Source organism: Salmo salar, chromosome ssa11, assembly GCF_905237065.1.
Source record: "Salmo salar chromosome ssa11, Ssal_v3.1, whole genome shotgun sequence".
Taxonomy (NCBI): Eukaryota; Metazoa; Chordata; class Actinopteri; order Salmoniformes; family Salmonidae; genus Salmo; species Salmo salar.
Genome location: NC_059452.1, coordinates 89,164,103 through 89,185,315, shown reverse-complemented (window position 1 = coordinate 89,185,315; position 21,213 = coordinate 89,164,103). Strand labels below are relative to the sequence as shown.

Here is a 21,213-nt window from a genome sequence, read left to right as displayed (position 1 = left end):
ATTGAACAAACTAATGAGTTAGATAGCATGGTAATCGAACAAACTAATGAGTTAGATAGCATGGTAATTGAACAAACTAATGAGTTAGATAGCATGGTAATTGAACAAACTAATGAGTTAGATAGCATGGTAATTGAACAAACTAATGAGTTAGATAGCATGGTAATCGAACAAACTAATGAGTTAGATAGCATGGTAATTGAACAAACTAATGAGTTAGATAGCATGGTAATTGAACAAACTAATGAGTTAGTTACCATGGTAGTTGCACAAACTAATGCGGTGAGATCTGAAGGCCTCATAACGCATGATTGGATGCACCCAGCGTTTTTATTTGTTGTTCTCCCTGGCGATTTCGTTCATTACCCTTTCTGTTCATGCTTTGTCAAAACTTGCTCATCCATTTGGTTCCGATCTACTGTATTTTCTTTCATCTGCCCCTTAACTCCCTCTCTCTCTCTCTCTCTCTCTGACCAACATTAGCCTAACGTAATGACAGTAACAGCGTACCGACTATAACTATATGTAATCCAATGATGTGACCTAAATGGCTGTGTTAAATGTTTGTCAGTGCAGCTTTTAATGGCAGTGGATATACGTGGATGGGAACCCCCAAACGAGTGACATTGTTTGGCTCATTAAGACTATTCACAGTACTGTACATGACATTTGATGTCCAAGTAGCATCTCATAGCATGTATTAAATAACACTGTTAAAATACACTGTGGAAATGTGTCACTGTGGTCATTTATTTTGAATTGTAATGTTATTATTCAGACTCAGTCCTCAAAAGGCATTTCATTTTGCAGCAGTCAAAGTACATACAGACAAGATCAAGTCTAAAGTAATTTCTCTCTATCATTTTGCTTCAGTTCCTCTTTATTTGCACTACACATTTTGCCGTACCATTGCATTTATAGCACTCAAACAAATGACCTGATTCGAAACCTCTTCAAAGCATGTTTTAAGGTCACAGTTACAATGAAGTCCCCTTTAGAGCAGAAGACCCCTATGGGGGGATTCAGCTGGCTGTGGCTGTCACAGGGTTGGCCTACAGTACAACACATTGTTTATTTCTGGCCTTTACGATTTCTGTTCTATCTAAATAAAGTGAACTGAACCCCTCATGTCCCATCAGGCCTTGCAACAGGGACCAGGGAGAGACTAGCGGGGTCAGTGAGTGCATGTGGAAACTCATCAGTGAGATAATACCCTGAGCAGAAAGCCCAGAGCATACATCAATTATACAACCATTGATTTTCACATTACTCTCTTTCTTCCGCCCAGGCGCTAGTTGTCAGGTGTGACTTGAGAAAAAGCAGTGTTTTTCAATCCCTGTTTCAATCCCTGTTGCTCCATAGAGGTCTACTGGAACTCTCTGTTCCTTATGGAGGAGAGAAAACAGTAAGACAAATGACGGTCTAACCCTGGAGAGATGGACTAGAGCCCTTTACACAACAATGTGACCTTGCCTATCCCTCTATTGGGCCAATGTCACCCTGCCTATCCCGCTATCTGGCCAATGTCACCCTACCTATTCCTCTATCGGGCCAATGTCACCCTGCCTATACCTTTATCTGGCCAATGTCACCCTGCCTATACCTTTATCGGGCCAATGTCACCCTGCCTATTCCTCTATCGGGCCAATGTCACCCTGCCTATACCTCTATCAGGTCAATGTGACCCTGCCTATTCATCTATCTATCGCTCTATCGGGCCAATGTCACCCTGCCTATACCTCTATCGGGCCAATGTCACCCTGCCTATACCTTTATCGGGCCAATGTCACCCTGCCTATACCTTTATCGGGCCAATGTCACCCTGCCTATACCTCTATCGGGCCAATGTCACCCTGCCTATACCTCTATCGGGCCAATGTCACCCTGCCTATACCTTTATCGGGCCAATGTGACCCTGCTAAAACAGATGTATCACAGGAACCATTGAGTGGCTTGAAAGAGAAGATGAACACAAGTTTATCTGGGCTGTTTTTTGTAAATAGAAGAAAATTATAGCTTTTTAGCTAATCAAAGACAGTCTGTAGAAATGCCCCCTATTTTTTATCAAGCATGATCAAGGGACCTCTCTGTAAGGAATGAGATGGAGTAGCATGTAGATGTTGCCTAGTTAAAGACACAGTGCAGTCAAAATTCAGTTTTGCCTGTGTTATGTATCATACTGTACAGTGTTATTTCCTCATAGTTGCTGGTTGAAAATACAATTTAGTTTACAGGACCTTCTAATCAGCAGGTTTTGCATGGGTGGTGTTTTGGCTTGCCAGGTGACATACCACCAGGTGGTATAAGTTAATAGACCAATAACAAAGAGATAACATCTAGTTTTCAGGTTACCATCCCTCCAGTTATTCCCCTCCAATTAGGTCCCTCACTCAGACCACACCCAGACAGTCCTAGCAAAATTCTTAATGAGAAATTGTTTTTACTAGAAAGCAATTGTTCTTGCCATTTGACCATTTTAATGTAAAACTATTAAGGTACTATTAAGGTAAGGTACATTATTGTTACCCAGAAATTATTTGATATTGACATGAAAACGGCTGCATTGGGCCTTTAAAAAATGATGGAGGAAATGTTTTCCCTATTCTTTACCATTCAAAAGATTAACGTTGGAAAGCAATATGGATGACACAGGCTAGAAAACAGATCAAAGTTCATGGGATGCCTTCCCCTTCGTTCTTCTTGCTTCTTCCTTCCTGATTAGGTGTTCCTGTATTTATTTCCAGGGATTCTTGGCTGGGCTTAGGCATCGCTGTCCATTATCTTGTGGTGCTGAACTTCGGGAGTCCCATTGTGGCGCCGTCCATGGTGCTGAATCTCTGATCGCCGCCATAAATTGTTTGTTCTCTTCAGCACCATCGGACCTTTTTCTCTTGTGACAAAGTCACCACCGCTAATCCCATGGAAACATTGCAATTTAATAGTTTCTAGATGAACACACCACAGTAAAGGAGATGTTGAGAGAGAAGTGCAACGTGGTTTTATGTATGTCATTATGCCTAGGCTAAATTTTAAGTGCAATTAGCAAAACACAGAGAGAGGAATATTACGTTATTCCTCTCTCCACAGGGTGGTAAAGCAGAAAACCACACATAATCTACCTACAGTAGTTAGGTGATTCCACAGCTTCAATATTTCATTAAGATCTTGTTTGTGTTGTTTTGGTGTGATTTGAATGTTTGGAACAGATGAATAACAAGAGAAAAAGAGAGAGCAAGTAACTGGAAGGCCGCAATGCATTAAGAATGTGATACTATTTATATCGGAGGACTGGGGTGACCCAGTAACTCACATGCCTTATGCAACATGTGAGAGAAGGAGAAAAAGAGCAGAGAGCATACATATCTCGAGGCTTGGATGGCCCTACCACAGAAGCCAATAAGAGCCAGGTGCTGTGGTCAGGTGACCCCGGAGCCCAGGGTTCCAGCCTGCATGGATGGGCTTGCGAGAAAAGACAAGTGGACAGAAGCGTTGATTTTGTGTCCCCCAGAGACGTTGCCCAGGGGGATCCGTCTGCCACATTGTGTGAGATGCTCTCTCACTCTTTCCACATTCTAGCACTCCAGCGATGCTGACCCTCGACCTTCCTCTGCCACAACACAACCCAGCCTGCTGAAGACCTGTTAAGGGTTGTCTGAAAGGACATAAAATGAAAATCAATTTAAATGAATTTTAAATAGTTATTTTCCACCTTTTCATATTTTTTGTTGGTTCAGGAAAAATATAATGTTCAATGAACTAATCATCTCCTTGCAAGATATCATGGAATAGTGTGTAACAAAGTGACAAGAATATTTTATTTTTAACGCATCTAGTCTACTATATGCCAACCCTAACCATATACCAGCACATACAGTAGTAAGAAACTCATAGGCCTAAATGTAATAAAACACTTGTTGAAAATGTTTGACACAAAAATGTTGAGATTCAACAACCAAAATGTGTGATGTTTTACAATGTAAAAGTGTGTTGCCAACAATGCATTTCAGTGATGCATGTCTAAACAGCAGGCTTGGCTTTGTTCGTTGGGTCAGGAAAAATAACTACCTTGCCTTCTTTCGCTCTCTCTCTCTCTCTCTCTCTCTTTTTCTTCAAGAGTGACTCTTAAGTTGATATTTTTACAATCATATAGGAAAATGAATAAATTAAATGGAATTATAAACAATATACATATTCAACATCTTGGTCTCTTCAAGACTGTATAGTTGAATGAAATTGTTCATGCAACAAATATAATTAACTTTTAAAATGTAAATGTAGAGGCTGAAATGAAAAATGACTGAAATGTTTCCAGATATATTGCCAATGGATTAAGGGCGGCCTAAGTGTACAAAGGCTTTGCTGCTAATTAAGATCTGCGTCAGCTATTGACACATCTGACAATGCGCAGTCCACCACAGGAGGCTGCTGAGGGGAGGACGTCTCATAATAATGTCCGAAACGGAGCAAATGGAATGACATCAAACACCTGGAAACCATGTGTTTGATGTATTTGATACCATTCCACTGATTCCACTCCAGTCATTACCACGAGCTCGTTCTCCCCAATGAAGGTGCCACCAGCCACCTGAGCTGTCCACTGATATTGTTTAGCTGTTTTAACATGTGTACTTTATCATCACCAATCAAGTTGATGATGCCTAGAAAGCCCAAATAGTTGCTGGTTTGACCTCAATATCAGTCAATCCAGCACCACTGACAGAGTGTCTCGCTAGCACAGAGGTTCAATACAAACTCTTGTCCTACTTGGTGTGCACAATAAGTTACAGTACGTTTGTTCTATTATTTTTGTTCTATTTCAACGCTCCCCCCATGTATTACACCATGTTACTGTCATGATGATGTTGATGATGATGATGATGATGAGGTGGGGAGTTATAAACTGTTTGGTAGCCATAACAGGGGAGGCCAACTAGTTTAGTTATTGTGCAGTCAAAAAATGAGTTTGTCTCTGTTAAAACTCTGACAAAACACAAGAGTGTGGTGAGGTTTGAAAACAAGCTGAGACAAAAAGGTGACTGAAACTGTAGCCATCGCAGCGAGTTCAGTCATCTCTAAAACGCAGGGGAGGCCAAATAAGTGAATTACTGCGCAGTGGGAAAACAAGTTTGTCTCTGTTAAAACACTGACAAAGATAACAAGATGTAATTAAATGAAAATATCATTCATAAGGTATTCCTGACCCATCACATCACTGAACCCTAATTGTTAGTTCAGAAATATGTTAATATTTGGAAGTATGGTTCACACATGGGCCTATACATCAGTCAAAGTCTCCCCCTCTGTCCCAGAGACCACACCGTAGTGGCAGTGGTCCTTTAAATGAGCCTTTGCACATAGCCTTCAAAACACCACAACTGCATCAGTGGTTGCTGGGTTGCTTAGCAACTGGACAGCACATAAGATCCCTGCAGAAAGCCTACTATTCTGTATAAAATACATATTGTCCGATTGTAGCATGTGATGTGCATATGAGTAATGATATGATTATCATTCAAATAAATACTTTATACAATTGTTTCATGCTATTAAAAGTATTGATGCTCAAGTGGCTGCACGAGTGTGTATGTGTGTGTGTTTCCTTCAGTGAGTAGCCTATGAGTGTTGCTGTGTGTTCAAATATGTGGTAAAGTGGTATAAATGCATGAAAACGCATCGGGACACACTCGCAGCATCCTAATGGGTTGCAGGGGGAATATAATCATATGGGCATCATATCTCTTCATTCATTGGCGATTCAGTGGATAGGCTGCTGCTGAAATTTCTCCTTCGATTTTAGATTTGTTTTATTTCATTAAACATGAGCATTTTATACAATGCATTAGGCAGAACTTATTTCCCACGAAATAGTGTAGGCTACAAGGGAATTTCAACACTTGTTTTCACCAACAATGCTCTTGCGGGTGTTTCTCGATCTGTGTCATTATTTGCTCTCCGCTTCGGGGAGAAGATGAGCGAAACATGTTAAGGTATTCAATCGAGAGATAAGGTTGGACAACGGAGGTGACTGGGCTTTTCAATGGGTTTTCCTATTTGACATTAAATCCGATGTTGTGATACATGCATTGGCCGATATATATGACGGGTCATCCATATTTCTCGGGATCTATTTTTTTTCACCAGAGGGGTGATATAGCTTGCCCTGACGTCTGCATTAGATATTGCCCAGTGCATTTTTTCTGTGCATTTTTTTTTCTTCAGTGACTTTGAGTTGAGAGAAGCAACTCTACATCATCATCAGCAACAAAAAGGGAATGAAGATTTCATTTGTCATTTTTTTTACCCTCCGCTGCCCCTCACCCCGCAACGTTTACAGCTAAAACAAATCCTTAAACACATCATAGCCTATATTGTGGAACAATCTCTAGAGCCGTAGCACCGCTGGAATCATGTTAATTCCGCATGTTTGGACTGGGAAATTGCAACTGCCAATTTAATCAACAAGGCGCTGCTGTTCTTTATCAATCGTCTCTCATTTTTGCCGGACTTTTTAGTTTTTAAGGAAGACGACTTGTTATCACTTTTTTGAAAGTCTTCTGTTGGCAGTTTTGAGCAAGATGTCGGATCTTCTGGTGTTGGTTGAGGGGGTCTGTGACCTGCACGGATTTCCATAGCTTGGGAAAACAGCTGGTACCAATTACGAGGTTTAAACACACGCATGTTTTTTTATAAAGCCATTACATGACCAAATGTATCATATCTTTTTTTTCAGCAATTTCTTTGAATTGCTTTTTTAAAACTTTATTTTCACATTTTTCTTTGGACCACAGGCGGTTGGATTATTGAAACTATATAAGGATTTGTGGAAATGTTGGGTCCTCAAGAAGATAAATTATGTGGAATTTTCTCTGCTTTGGCGGCTCTGTCCTTCGTTTGCTTTGCTCAAAGGTAAGATAGCATTCTAAGATGTATTTCCATAAGAGCAAAGGCTTATCATAAAGCTGCCGTATAGGAAGCTAAAAACACACTGAAACCAGTTTTTCACGGCACCGACATTAAGGCGACATTACTCATATTGCACTTATACGAAACCCTTTTCTGCGGCGCACGCGCCTGTGTGTGGGAGCAAAAGGTGCGCGTGCATGCTGTCTATTGTAAAATGCACTCCTTGATCCAAATGGTAAATAGCGGCTAATTGGCTGGGGCGAGTATCAATCCTATTAAATAGATAGTCATACTGAACATACCCGATAATTAGGCAGTATTAAGGCTGGGTCCATTAAATTAGCCATATCATTGATCAATCAGCATGACTAGCTGTTTAATGGATGTTGCCATAGGAATGTAAGCCACGTCCTTACCTTCATGTAAGACATGAATATTAACTATAGACTGTATAGGCTTACTACCGATTCATAATTGATCAGCAGGAGTAAATCAAACCAAAACGCCTGTCAGTCATTTAAATTAGGTCATCATCACTTCAACACATAAGGAGTTTTTAAATTAGATTAAACCTTTTAAATTCAATATTCATACTACTCTTCAGTTCTTCAATATTGCGTATTTTGAGCACCTGTAACCGCCCTAGGGGAGATGGTGAAGTAGGCTTAGCTATAGATGGACGATTTCTTGACCAATATAGGCTTTATCATGTTCAGTGTAAATGAACACATACATGTAGGCCGATAAAAATAAGCTCTATATTCACCACGTTATCATGGTATATTCCCAGCTGGGCTACAATGCATTATTTTTAAAGAGACTGACAACATTCACCCGCTAATCAAGTAGAGGGGGCCCCAAACTGGGTCTTCCATTTTGCCATTTCGATTTCATAGAGGCCTTTCGTGACAGGTAATATACTGGAAGTTCGCATTAATTACACTTCACACGCGCATACAAGCATCGACAAAATCTGCTCTTTGATTTCATACTTGTTATTGCCTCATTAATCGTGTGGTTAATTACATTGTTATTCAGTGTTAACAACTAACATCTCATGTTATTCAGTGTTAACAACTAACATATCAGGCCTTTCGTTTAATTAGAGCTATTATCTCAAAATACTTCTGTTTTCTCATGGTCCTACTGACACTGACATGCATTTAGATATGATAGAGGTGAATAAGAAGGGAATCTTTAGCAGTCAGGTGTAGCCTAATTCAGATCCCCTCAAGACAACAGGCTTACCAATTAGAAATGTTGAAATCATCTTTTAGGTTTGGTATTGAATATTGAGCACGTTGAAGGCTGCAAGTGTATTTTGAAACATATTCAAAAGTCGGCTAACTGAGCTTCAAGTTGAGTTTCCACTCAAGGCTCCTGACAGGGTCTTAAAACTGTGATGTCTTTCCTCAGCACCTCCACTGGACAAACTGGAATATCTGTGGCCAAGGCCACCGTGGACAAGTTGCTGAAGGGGTATGACATCCGTCTAAGGCCTGATTTTGGAGGTATGTGAGATATACTGTACCTGTGCTGTGCTTGAAACTGAATACCCACTCCCCTTCATCAACGATGTAGGCTATTGGTCGTTATTTTCCTGAACCCAGTTGAAATGTTAGCCTTTGGAACAGCAAAGGCAGATGCTTTGAGGTGACTGCAACCATCTCATTGCTATGCATCTATTCATCACCACATATGGAAGATGGATACTTCTCTAGAAGTGGGGCACACGCATAGAGAACCAGTCTAACACTATGTTTCTATATTGAAGGATTGTGAACCAAGGGTTGTGCATGTACACAAAGTCTTTGGAATAGAAAATGACAACAAACTTCAGAAAGAGGCTTTGATGCAGCTTGTGCCAAAAGCAATTAATAGTAGGGTCTAGTATACTGTTATAACCATAGAGAACAACATAATGGGTTGAAACACTAGTCTCTCTCTCTCCTCTCTTCTCTCTCTCCTTTCTCCCTCTCTCTCTCTCGCTCGCTCCCTCTTTCACTCAATCGCTCACTCCCTCTCTCTCTCTCTCCTTCACCCTCTCCCTTTCTCCCTCTCTCTCTCTCTCTCTCTCTCATTCTCTCTCATTCTCTCTCTCTCATCTCTCTCTCTCTCTCTCTCTCTCTCTCTCTCTCTCTCTCTCTCTCTCTCTCTCTCTCTCTCTCTCATTTAGCCTGCTGGTCATTAGTGGGAGCAGAACCTTTGAATGATGCTTTGCTTAATGGTCTACACTTGAGATCACCATAAAAACAGTGCAGGAAGCTTTTTCTCGTCCAGCTCTATCCCTGCTTTGCAGCCCTAGTCAGTTCCTATTGCTCCTCCACACTTTGGTACACTAAGTTGTTAGTCTGAGTGTCCCGGGCAGGCAGTGGCAGCGCCTCTTCCTCCAGCCACGGCTGCCTCAGGCCAGGGAGCTGTAGTCCATCACATCCTGATAACTCCATCATCAGTCAGCCACTTCTTTTCTGACAGAACTGCTGATCAACTTCATCTCCGGAGAGCCAAAAGAACTTGGCCTGCCTTTTAACTGGTGCCCCATGCTGGACTCTGACAGTGTGGCTATTGTGCTGTAAGTCTGAACCAGAATAGAGAACTCCAAGCCCAAACCAGAATAGAGTAAATTGGCCTAGAACACTATCCTTGTTGAGGTTTGAGGCTGTAGTTTAAACGGTTGCCCAGGGTGCTGCCGTGGGAACCAGTAGATGTGTGGTGGCCTTAACTCTGGTAGCTCCGTATGAAAAGCCCAGGCGGCACTCGCTCCACACAGCCCCCTGTCCTCTCTCCTCTTCATTGATCTCTGAGCCAAACTGGAATTCAACTGACAGAGCCCTAAAATGGTCAACACAACCCAACGCCAGGCTTTCACACACTATCCCCCCACCACCACCCCAACAACCACCTCCCTCCACTACTCAGGGGGATCATATCAATGGGATTTCATTCTCTATGCTTTTGTTTAAGGACAAACTAGTAAACCTTTATGTTGTAGTGTGAATGACAACTGTAGGGCTGAAGGGCTACTGTGACTTTTCTCTATCCGTATCTGGGTCCAATTTTGCAGTTTATTTACATACAGTCCAGAGTATGATTAGCAAGGTAAGCAAAATGGTGAGACCACAGTATGCTAAAATAGTATTGTGACACAGCCTAGAAAAATCATACGGATGATATTGTACATCTGTAATGAAACAATAAAGACAGCTTTTCCAACTCACTGTACTCTCCTCTGATATGTTCCTGTAGTATTCAGTGTTGGGTTAGTTGCTGATGGTGATGCCTTGTATTTTTCTCATCTGACTTCCCGAGTGGTGCAGCGGTCTAAGGCACAGCACAACAGTGCTAGAGGTGTCACTACAGACCTTGGTTCAATCCCAGGCTGTGTCACAGCTGGCTGTGATCGGGAGTCCCATCGGGAGACTCACAATTGGCCCAGCGTCGTCCGGATTAGGGGAGGGTTTGGCAGCTGTAGGCCGTCATTGTAAATAAGAATTTGTTCTTAACTGACTTTCCTAAATAAATAAAACAATTGTACTCCTTTAATTTTTTTTGTGTAGATGATTGGCTTTGGCTCTTACTTCTCAACAAATAGCCCATGGATGTCATGTACTGTCTGACTGAGAAAGAGCCTTTGCTAAGCAGAATCCAAACCACCCTGGTGCTCTGTTGAATCTGATTATGCATTGAGGTAACTAGACAGACAAACAGCACAGGAAAATAATACATCAAAGTGCTTGATGATGGCCATGGTGGTAAGGTCAGTGGTTGGTTTATAGATGGCATTAAATTCATTGTAATGCTATATTTCTGTAAACATTTCTTGATTTGGCTTTGGCTAATGTTACTTGACAATAGGAAGAAATATGTAGAGAAGGAAATGAAATAACGTGATAGAGAGAGAGAGTTTATGATGGTAATCATCTCTTGTCTCTGTCTCTTCTTAGAGTAGAAAGTGAAGTGCATTTTAGAAATGTTGTTTATTTGTGTTGTTTCAAGCCTCTTCATTGCCTTTTAAAATGCTACCAAGCCCATGGGCTGTTTGTTTTCACTCACCCGTAAATGCTGTTGTGTAGTCAATATGCAAATGTAGGCCATTGTCAACTGCTGTTTTACATTTAGACAAGAATCTCTTAAATCATAAAGTACACTGCCATCTCTAATTGAACACATGTTTTTATGCACTTATGGACAGATATTGTATGGATTTATATAAAATTCCCACTATAAAAATGAAATGGAATCAGCTATTGTCTCAGCGTTGCTGCCACTAAAGTGATTACCTTCTATAAAGGCTTGATTTACAACCTCTATTATCATGTCAGCTTTCAACAACCTTGATTTTTACGAGATTGTGGTTTCTCATTTGGAGCCAGGCCTTTCAACAAAGACAGCCCCATGTGACCCCACACATGGGCGGTCTCATGATGACAGAGACCATTTAAGGTCATCTCATACAGAACATGTCCCAAAGTTTACTTAGTAAAACAGAAAAGGGAAGCAGTTTCCTGGATACGCAAGGCCAGGATATGAAAACCCAAGGCCAGGATACACAAGTGGGATTTTCGCCCCTTTAGTTTTGTGGTTTGAAAATAGGGTCTGTAAGAAAGATGTGGTATGGTTTCAACAGTGACTAATGTGTTGCACTTTAATTTGTTTTAATTTCAACGATGTGAGGACACGTCACCATCCCTCTGTCAATGTAGGGAAGTCACAGCGCTGGGAGCATGTGGACAGTACTAAAGCCCCTCCCACATAAATGCAGGCACGCTTTCTCTCTCTCTCTCTCTCTCTCTCTCTCTCTCTCTCTCTCTCTCTCTCTCTCTCTCTCTCTCTCTCTCTCTCCCTCCCTCCCTCCCTCCCTCTCTCTCTCTCTCTCTCTCTCTCTCTCTCTCTCTCTCTCTCTCTCTCTCTCTCTCACACACACACACAGAACTAACAGTCTAATTCTAACCCTTTTCATCCCCATCTTAGTCACCATTCCGTCTCTTTCCCTCTCTCACATAAATACATGCATGCATACACACTCCCTCATACACACTCCTGACCACTCTCTCCGTCACACACACGCCACTCATGCAGGGAAGAACAGAACATGCATACACGTACGCACACAAGCACACAGACACACACAGACACACACACATACACATACGCACGCATGCACGCACACTCACGTACGCACTCACAAGCAAGCTCCGACTGAATGAGAGGCTGCCTATCTCTTTGCATCAGAGGATCATTTTGTACTGAGATCTCTATCCTAGTCGGCTACCACCAAGATTGGAATCTAAAGAGTACATCCCAGATGGCTATATCTCACTTTTCAGTCCACCTTAATCATGGGGATAGAATGCTACTGTAGCTGCTGAAGTACAGTACATGTTGTCTTTTGGTGGTTTTAAAATATGTTATGATAAGACACACAATGCAAGTTCAATACTGTTAGGCAGCCATGACTTCTGACAAACCATTAGACCTGTAGTATTTTTTAAATGTTGTGATCTTCATTGAGGACAGGACCAAAAAATAAAATCATAATTCAAAGTCCATCCAAATTCGAAAGCTTGACATTGTCTCATAGTCAATTATAACATGATGACCACTTATTAGTTCATTATAATCATTTTGTCTTGAAAAAAATTCCAAACAAGGTTGTCCAGTCTGCCAAACCATCATGTGATCACAGTGGTCAGGTGGTCATATCAGGAAATAAGTGCTGAATAATTAAGGCGATGGTTAAATAGGGAGAGCCCATAGAAATGACACCATGAACTGAAAACCCCTAATTACATTATCTTTGAGCTGCTCACCATTGGGAGTTTTAAGTGGCCTCAACGGACTGTGTGAAATCTAATAAAAACCAGTGGTCTGTAAATGTACCAGTAAGTGTTTTTCTCTATGTTAGCTACATCCTCTACCATTTGAGCGCCATTGGCAGTTACTTTTAAAAGCTTTGTCAAGTAATTTATAGGCAAATTTGTTTTTAAAAGGGGGAATTATCGCAGTTGTATCTCACTCTGTCTACATGTCCATCTTCAATATCATTACATGCTGACAGCCTTCTGTGTAATTGTATGTAGGAATGGATATGGCATTTCTCTGCTGTAGCATGTTTTGTCAACTTGATTCTGCTGCAGGGTTTAGCTGGAGGTTGTTGAGCAGCTTAGTCTGTTGTAGTAATATGTGTGTGTTTATAGAAATGTGTTGCCGTACTATACTTCATGCTTCCATATACTGTAGACAACTGTGTACTATTATCTCAAGGTTGAATTAAGAACTTAAACAAGGTGGGCCATACGCATCTGATTTATATGGCAATTTCCATTGCAGGACCTATATATAAGTGGGATGGACCTGTCTCAGACAAATGGCAGCCTGAGGGGAGCAGAACTCGTTAGAGATGTGATTTAACAGCCCTAGCCACAGACAGGGGTGGCCAGTCCACAGAACAACACTGACCCAGGGCTTCTGGGTCCTCCTGGTCCCTTCCCACCATGCATCTGTAAGACATATGAGACACCTTTATAAAGCATGAATCATTTATTAGGCAGTATAAAGCACATGGATGTATTCGTATTGTATTAATAGTTATTGCGCATTATACATGCCAAATGCAACCTATATAGCATTTATATTATAAAATGTAACAAAATGGAAGGTATTGTGTAATGCTGTCATAGTAAGGGAGATGACTGCTACAATGAGCCCTGTTTTGTAGTATGAGGGCATCACACATTGTTCTCTATCCTCTGGTGATTGTTGTTTCGTGGGTTAACTAAACCACAATACCTGTTCTTCCAATACTGTACTTTCAATAAGTCATTTTCTTTATCACTTTGCTAATAGTTGACCTCTCAGTGAATACTTGATTTTGTTAAAGACCATGCTGCTATGCTGCCACACATGGATATTGTGGGTTGCTTCGAGATAAATTGTCTCTCTCATGTTGTGTTATCTCTTTCTGTTGTGAATCTCTGTTTAGAGTGCTAGTTTGTTCTCTACAGCTGTGTAATGATGCTGTTGGATGTCCTTTCTGTGGGCCGTGTTGGTGCTTGGCTGTGGATGAGGGGGCGGGGAGACCGGAGCATGGCTCTGCCTCTGCCTGTGTCTCTGCCTCTTGTCTCTCCCACCGCCATTGATTTGGTAGGTGTGCGGTGCTCTGGATCTTACAGAGGGGAATTCAGTGTAATGATCTCTCACAAGAGTCGCAAAACAAAAAGCGAAGCCCCGGCCGAGTCAGTGCCAAGCGGCGAGAGTGCCCAGCTTAGCAGTCCCCTTCGTCCCACACCCCTCCCCCCAGGAGAACGTACTTTAAATCTAGCTGTCATCACCGCTCGTCTAGGATTCCACCGCTAACAATGCTTGAAATGGAGGTGACATATCACTGGTGCTGTGAACATGCCCCTCTCACCCCTGGGCCCAGAGCTAGGCATCCCTGTGTGTGTGTGTGTGTGTGTGTGTGTGTGTGTGTGTGTGTGTGTGTGTGTGTGTGTGTGTGTGTGTGTGTGTGTGTGTGTGTGTGTGTGTGTGTGTGTGTGTGTGTGTGTGTGTGTGTGTGTGTGTGTGTGTGTGTGTGTGTGTGTGTTGGTGGGGGAGGTAGGTAGGTTACCTTCATATATGAGAGCAGACATTGGAATGAAAGTTATATAAAATGGAGATGCATTGTCTTTAGACAAATAATGACAATATGGCATGAAAGACTGTGATATTTAGTGGAAGTTCAGTACAGGCCCAAGGGGGTTACTATGTCGTATTTGTCAGCATGCCCATTCTTAGTTTTCATCCCTACAACTGAAAGGTTGTGGGGATGACACGCTCTCTTCCTGTGTAGGTGCCTCTGTTGCCCGGCTGGCCCTCCTGTGGAGCCAGATTCACAAGCTGCCATGTAACAAACCTTCTTCGATGACTCCCCGAAACCTGTCCTGGGGGTTGGTCTCAGTCTACTGTAAAGCTGATGTCCTGGGGGTTGGTCTCAGTCTACTGTAAAGCTGATGTCCTGGGGGTTGGTCTCAGTCTACTGTAAAGCTGATGTCCTGGGGGTTGGTCTCAGTCTACTGTAAAGCTGATGTCCTGGGGGTTGGTCTCAGTCTACTGTAAAGCTGATGTCCTGGGGGTTGGTCTCAGTCTACTGTAAAGCTGATGTCCTGGGGGTTGGTCTCAGTCTACTGTAAAGCTCCTGTCCTGGGGGTTGGTCTCAGTCTACTGTAAAGCTCCTGTCCTGGGGGTTGGTCCCAGTCTACTGTAAAGCTGATGTCCTGGGGGTTGGTCCCAGTCTACTGTAAAGCTGATGTCCTGGGGGTTGGTCTCAGTCTACTGTAAAGCTCCTGTCCTGGGGGTTGGTCCCAGTCTACTGTAAAGCTGATGTCCTGGGGGTTGGTCTCAGTCTACTGTAAAGCTGATCTCCTGGGGGTTGGTCTCAGTCTACTGTAAAGCTGATGTCCTGGGGGTTGGTCTCAGTCTACTGTAAAGCTGATGTCCTGGGGGTTGGTCTCAGTCTACTGTAAAGCTGATGTCCTGGGGGTTGGTCTCAGTCTACTGTAAAGCTGATGTTCTGGGGGTTGGTCTCAGTCTACTGTAACGCTCCTGTCCTGGGGGTTGGTCTCAGTCTACTGTAAAGCTCCTGTCCTGGGGGTTGGTCCCAGTCTACTGTAAAGCTCCTGTCCTGGGGGGTGGTCCCAGTCTACTGTAAAGCTCCTGTCCTGGGGGGTGGTCCCAGTCTACTGTAAAGCTCCTGTCCTGGGGGTTGGTCTCAGTCTACTGTAAAGCTCCTGAATTGGGGGTTGGTCCCAGTCTACTGTAAAGCTGATGTCCTGGGGGGTGGGCCCAGTCTACTGTAAAGCTCCTGAATTGGGGGGTGGTCCCAGTCTACTGTAAAGCTCTTGAATTGGGGGTTGGTCCCAGTCTACTGTAAAGCTCCTGAATTGGGGGTTGGTCCCAGTCTACTGTAAAGCTCCTGAATTGGGGGTTGGTCTCAGTCTACTGTAAAGCTCCTGTATTGGGGGTTGGTCCCAGTCTACTGTAAAGCTCCTGAATTGGGGGTTGGTCTCAGTCTACTGTAAAGCTCCTGAATTGGGGGTTGGTCTCAGTCTACTGTAAAGCTCCTGAATTGGGGGTTGGTCTCAGTCTACTGTAAAGCTCCTGTCCTGGGGGTTGGTCTCAGTCTACTGTAAAGCTCCTGAATTGGGGGTTGGTCCCAGTCTACTGTAAAGCTCCTGTCCTGGGGGGTGGGCCCAGTCTACTGTAAAGCTCCTGAATTGGGGGGTGGTCCCAGTCTACTGTAAAGCTTCTGAATTGGGGGTTGGTCTCAGTCTACTGTAAAGCTCTTGAATTGGGGGTTGGTCCCAGTCTACTGTAAAGCTCCTGAATTGGGGGTTGGTCCCAGTCTACTGTAAAGCTCCTGTCCTGGGAGGTGGGCCCAGTCTACTGTAAAGCTCCTGAATTGGGGGGTGGTCCCAGTCTACTGTAAAGCTTCTGAATTGGGGGTTGGTCTCAGTCTACTGTAAAGCTCTTGAATTGGGGATTGGTCCCAGTCTACTGTAAAGCTCCTGAATTGGGGGTTGGTCCCAGTCTACTGTAAAGCTCCAGAATTGGGGGTTGGTCTCAGTCTACTGTAAAGCTCCTGAATTGGGGGTTGGTCTCAGTCTACTGTAAAGCTCCTGAATTGGGGGGTGGTCCCAGTCTACTGTAAAGCTCCTGAATTGGGTGTTGGTCCCAGTCTACTGTAAAGCTCCTGAATTAGGGGTTGGTCTCAGTCTACTGTAAAGCTCCTGAATTGGGGGTTGGTCTCAGTCTACTGTAAAGCTCCTGTCCTGGGGGTTGGTCTCAATCTACTGGAAAGCTCCTGAATTGGGGGTTGGTCCCAGTCTACTGTAAAGCTCCTGAATTGGGGGTTGGTCCCAGTCTACTGTAAAGCTCCTGAATTGGGGGTTGGTCTCAGTCTACTGTAAAGCTCCTGAATTGGGGGTTGGTCTCAGTCTACTGTAAAGCTCCTGTCCTGGGGGTAGGTCTGTCTACTGTAAAGCTCCTGAATTGGGGGTTGGTCCCAGTCTACTGTAAAGCTCCTGTCCTGGGGGGTGGGCCCAGTCTACTGTAAAGCTCCTGAATTGGGGGGTGGTCCCAGTCTACTGTAAAGCTTCTGAATTGGGGGTTGGTCTCAGTCTACTGTAAAGCTCTTGAATTGGGGGTTGGTCTCAGTCTACTGTAAAGCTCCTGAATTGGGGGTTGGTCCCAGTCTACTGTAAAGCTCCTGTCCTGGGGGGTGGGCCCAGTCTACTGTAAAGCTCCTGAATTGGGGGGTGGTCCCAGTCTACTGTAAAGCTTCTGAATTGGGGGTTGGTCTCAGTCTACTGTAAAGCTCTTGAATTGGGGGTTGGTCCCAGTCTACTGTAAAGCTCCTGAATTGGGGGTTGGTCCCAGTCTACTGTAAAGCTCCTGAATTGGGGGTTGGTCTCAGTCTACTGTAAAGCTCCTGAATTGGGGGTTGGTCTCAGTCTACTGTAAAGCTCCTGAATTGGGGGGTGGTCCCAGTCTACTGTAAAGCTCCTGAATTTGGGGTTGGTCTCAGTCTACTGTCTCCTGAATTGGGGGTTGGTCTCAGTCTACTGTAAAGCTCCTGAATTGGGGGTTGGTCTCAGTCTACTGTAAAGCTCCTGAATTGGGGGTTGGTCTCAGTCTACTGTAAAGCTCCTGAATTGGGGGTTGGTCTCAGTCTCTGTAAAGCTCCTGAATTGGGGGGTGGTCCCAGTCTACTGTAAAGCTCCTGAATTGGGGGTTGGTCTCAGTCTACTGTAAAGCTCCTGAATTGGGGGTTGGTCTCAGTCTACTGTAATGCTCCTGAATTGGGGGTTGGTCTCAGTCTACTGTAAAGCTCCTGGCCATTAGTGTTATTGGTTCCAGTCCAAGGACGAGTTCCAGGATCCTGTACAGTGTGGAGTACAGTTAGGGCCTCCAGCCATGTGGAGTAGGAGTCTGAGATGCGTCATTCAGCCATAACCATAAGCACCTGGGCTCCCACTATGGGTGACCCAGGCACACACTCCAACACTCTAACACTCTCAGTGCCAGTTCACCCCTCAGCCATGGCATCAGAGCACGGCCACCAGTCAGTCCCCCTCCTTCTCACGCAACCCTCTTTTTACTGATCTCATTCCCCATTGAGCCCAAATGAGTCCCAGCTGCAGCCTGATCTCATTTGTAATGGCAGAGCAGTAAATGTAGTCATGAAACAGCACAGTCATTGCAGTGACGTTGATGCTCAGTACAGTACAGTATTTATGTACATCTCACTGACCGAATGCAAAAGTTGTTCATGAGATTCAATCGTGTCTTCCATCTGAGAAGGCGAGGCCTAGCTATCATAATAGCTGTTGTTCATCTTCTTTGCTAAATTATCTGTAGCAGTATCACATAAAACACGCCCCCTCAAGTCTGTTTATGAAAGCAGAATGGCTCACACAGAACACTTACTCTTTACATACAGTGTGGAGAGAGAGTGATTCCTGTGCTTTGCAGGGTGTCCATTATAAACATGACTCGTATTTAATGCATACGAGCCCATCCGTACAAACTTCATATATCGGTAACAGCCCGTAAATGTTTTATACAGATTTTCCCATGATGCTCCGATCTAAATTTCACCCAACACCTCTAGCATGTTGGAGGCTATCTGTTCTTGGTGTGTCTCCACATGTTAAATGATGGGCCGACTGTAACAGTGCAGAATGAATTCCCATTCAGCACAAAACAGGAGTGAGTTGTCAGAACAGCAGGATGGACGTTCGGGTGTACAGGATTGATATCTATCCTGTTGAAGAGAGAACAGCAAATGATTTATTGCAGAGGGAGTAGAAGGTGAAAAGGGATGTGGGGGGCATGGCTGGGGGGGCAGGGATGGGGGGGCAGGGATGGGGGGCATTGATGGGGGCATGGGTGGGGGGCATGGGGGGCATGGGTGGGGGGCATGGGTGGGGGGCATTGATGGGGGGCATGGGTGGGGAGCAGGGATGGGGCCAGGGTGTAGGGGGCAGGGATGGGGGGCAGGGTGTGAGGGATGGCATGCAGGCGATGAAAGTTGCTTCATCTTCAATTTCAGCAACTTTGAACTGGAGAGAGAAAAGAAGCGCTGATGGAAATTACACCCAAATGCATCCCAGCGGACTGCGAAGTACAGAAACCAAAAGTCGCACACTGTCAAGGCATCTTGCACGCAGGGCATTTTTCTCCTTTTCGACTCCCCTCCTCATGCCCCCAGTGACGCCCTTTTTGCACCCCCAGTGATTGATGGGAGATGTGTACTTGAGCGGGTCGGGAGGGACCGGCCAAGGGCAGGATGCGGCTATCCAATTGTTTAGATAGATAAACAAGGAAAGAAATGCCATTTACGGCACCCAGAGATTGATGCCACCAGCCCCAATTCCAGGAAGCATGTTCAAAAGCCCATCTCATTACTGAAACTCAGCTTTCTGGAGTCATTGGATAGTTTTGTTGGATGGGGCCGGTGTCCTTCTGCATGCTCTGTCCCTCTTTCTCCCTCTCCCTCTCTCTTTCTTATGTACTCTGTCTTCACTGTGCCCTCTATGTCTGACGTCACTATATAACTAGTGGAATGATTTCCCTTCATCCATCCACGATCATGTCAACTCAGAAGGCTATTTCATTAGCATTAGTAACGTTAATTGTATGTCTGATCTCTGTGGCTCTGATGAGACAATGAAGTATTTTGGTTTACTAATGCAGTCATTGGTCGGCTTTCCCAGACCCAGATTAAACTACAGATGCAGGATCTTAATTTGGCCTGTTGTGCAGGAACTTTCCTGAAACAACAGGGTAATCTAATTAAGATCCTACACCTGTAGCTTGCCAATCAGGGGCTTCTCAACGACAGGTGTGTTGGTGATGGGAGGTTCTGTTACCATAAGTGGTTGAGGAAAGCAATGAACATTGTATGAGGGAGAGTCATTTGAAGACATGCTTTCCAGCGTGTAAATAGGTATACATTGAGAACTCCACTTATGTAGCACAGCTGTCAATACCAATACACCTCTGCTTCCACTACTGCATCGACTGTCACTACTGCTACTACTAATAATATTAACCAATATATCATGATAATAACCACAATGACAAATGACGATGTGGACTAATTATATACGATTCCATTGTTCGTCTCCACAGTACTCTTGATAGTGTGGCTGTTTCTGATGACTATTAAAGCGTAATGAGCCAACCCTTAATTATGACTCATAGCTTCCAGCTACACATGTTGGAAATGTCAACAATCTATTGAGGATGACAAATATCAGGTATGATGGATATTCAATCCCTTGGCCTATGTCTCGGGAAGAGTATGCATCAGTGGAGGCTGCTGAGGGGAGGACGGCTCATAATAATGGCTGGAATGGAGTCAATAGAATGGCATCAAACTCATCAAACACGTGGTTTCCATGTGGTTGATACCTTTCCGTTGACTCCATTCCAGCCGTTATTATGAGCCATTCCTCCCCTCAGCAGCCTCCACTGGTATGCATGTTGGCACACAACTACAAAGTCATACATTTGATGCATAAAAAGCATTGCATGGCAACACAGCATGCAGGTTTATTGGTTTATTGTCTCAAGAAGGAGCTTTCATGACAGCAGTGGCCATTGAACACAAAAGTGAGTGCAAATTCAACACAATGTATGTAAAGCACCGTGCTTCCCTTGTAATGTTATAGTGAGAATGCTTCGCAGTTGCCATGGAACCCTCTGTTGCTAAGCAATGAGTCAATTATTCGTTTTTTATATCAGAGGCAGAGTGGTATTTTTTGTGCAATGGCGTTATCCAGCAAATGTGTTTTCAGTGTTTAATTGACTGCATCCATGGAATAACATGATCGACACAAACCTCACAAGTAATGCAATTACACCAGAGTAACATGAAATGGGCACAAAGCCAAAGGGCAACAACATCAACATCCTGATCATCTAGAAAGACTACTACTGCAGACACCACCTGACAAATAGCAGTGAGATGACACCTTTCAAAGTAATCCGCTATGTATAGTTGTATTCCTTGTAAGGCATTATACAACACAGTTCTTTTCTGGTGATCAACAGAAAAACAGATGGTAGAAAGGCAGAGAGAAGCCAGTAGAAGGCACTTCATGGGTGTGTACTGTATGTGTACTGTATGTGTACTGTATGTGTACTGTATGTGTATGTACCCATGGGCTCCTGACTTTGTCTGAAAGTGGGGGTGCCAAAAAAAAGATATTTATATATATATATATATATATATATATATATACAGTAATTATTTATATATTTTTA

At 43.7% G+C, this 21,213-nt stretch overlaps 1 protein-coding gene across 1 annotated transcript in view; it reads left to right on the top strand.

Moving 5' to 3' along the window:
- Nucleotides 1–5,710: 5,710 nt before the first annotated feature.
- Nucleotides 5,711–21,213, top strand: part of LOC106563397 (gamma-aminobutyric acid receptor subunit beta-4) — a 45,433-nt gene continuing 29,930 nt past the window's right edge. Inside the window, exons 1-2 of the mRNA XM_014128913.2 lie at nt 5,711–6,906; nt 8,320–8,414. Coding sequence (XP_013984388.1) covers nt 6,827–6,906; nt 8,320–8,414 — 175 coding nt within the window. The 5' untranslated portion in view covers nt 5,711–6,826. The remainder of the gene's footprint in view (nt 6,907–8,319; nt 8,415–21,213) is intronic.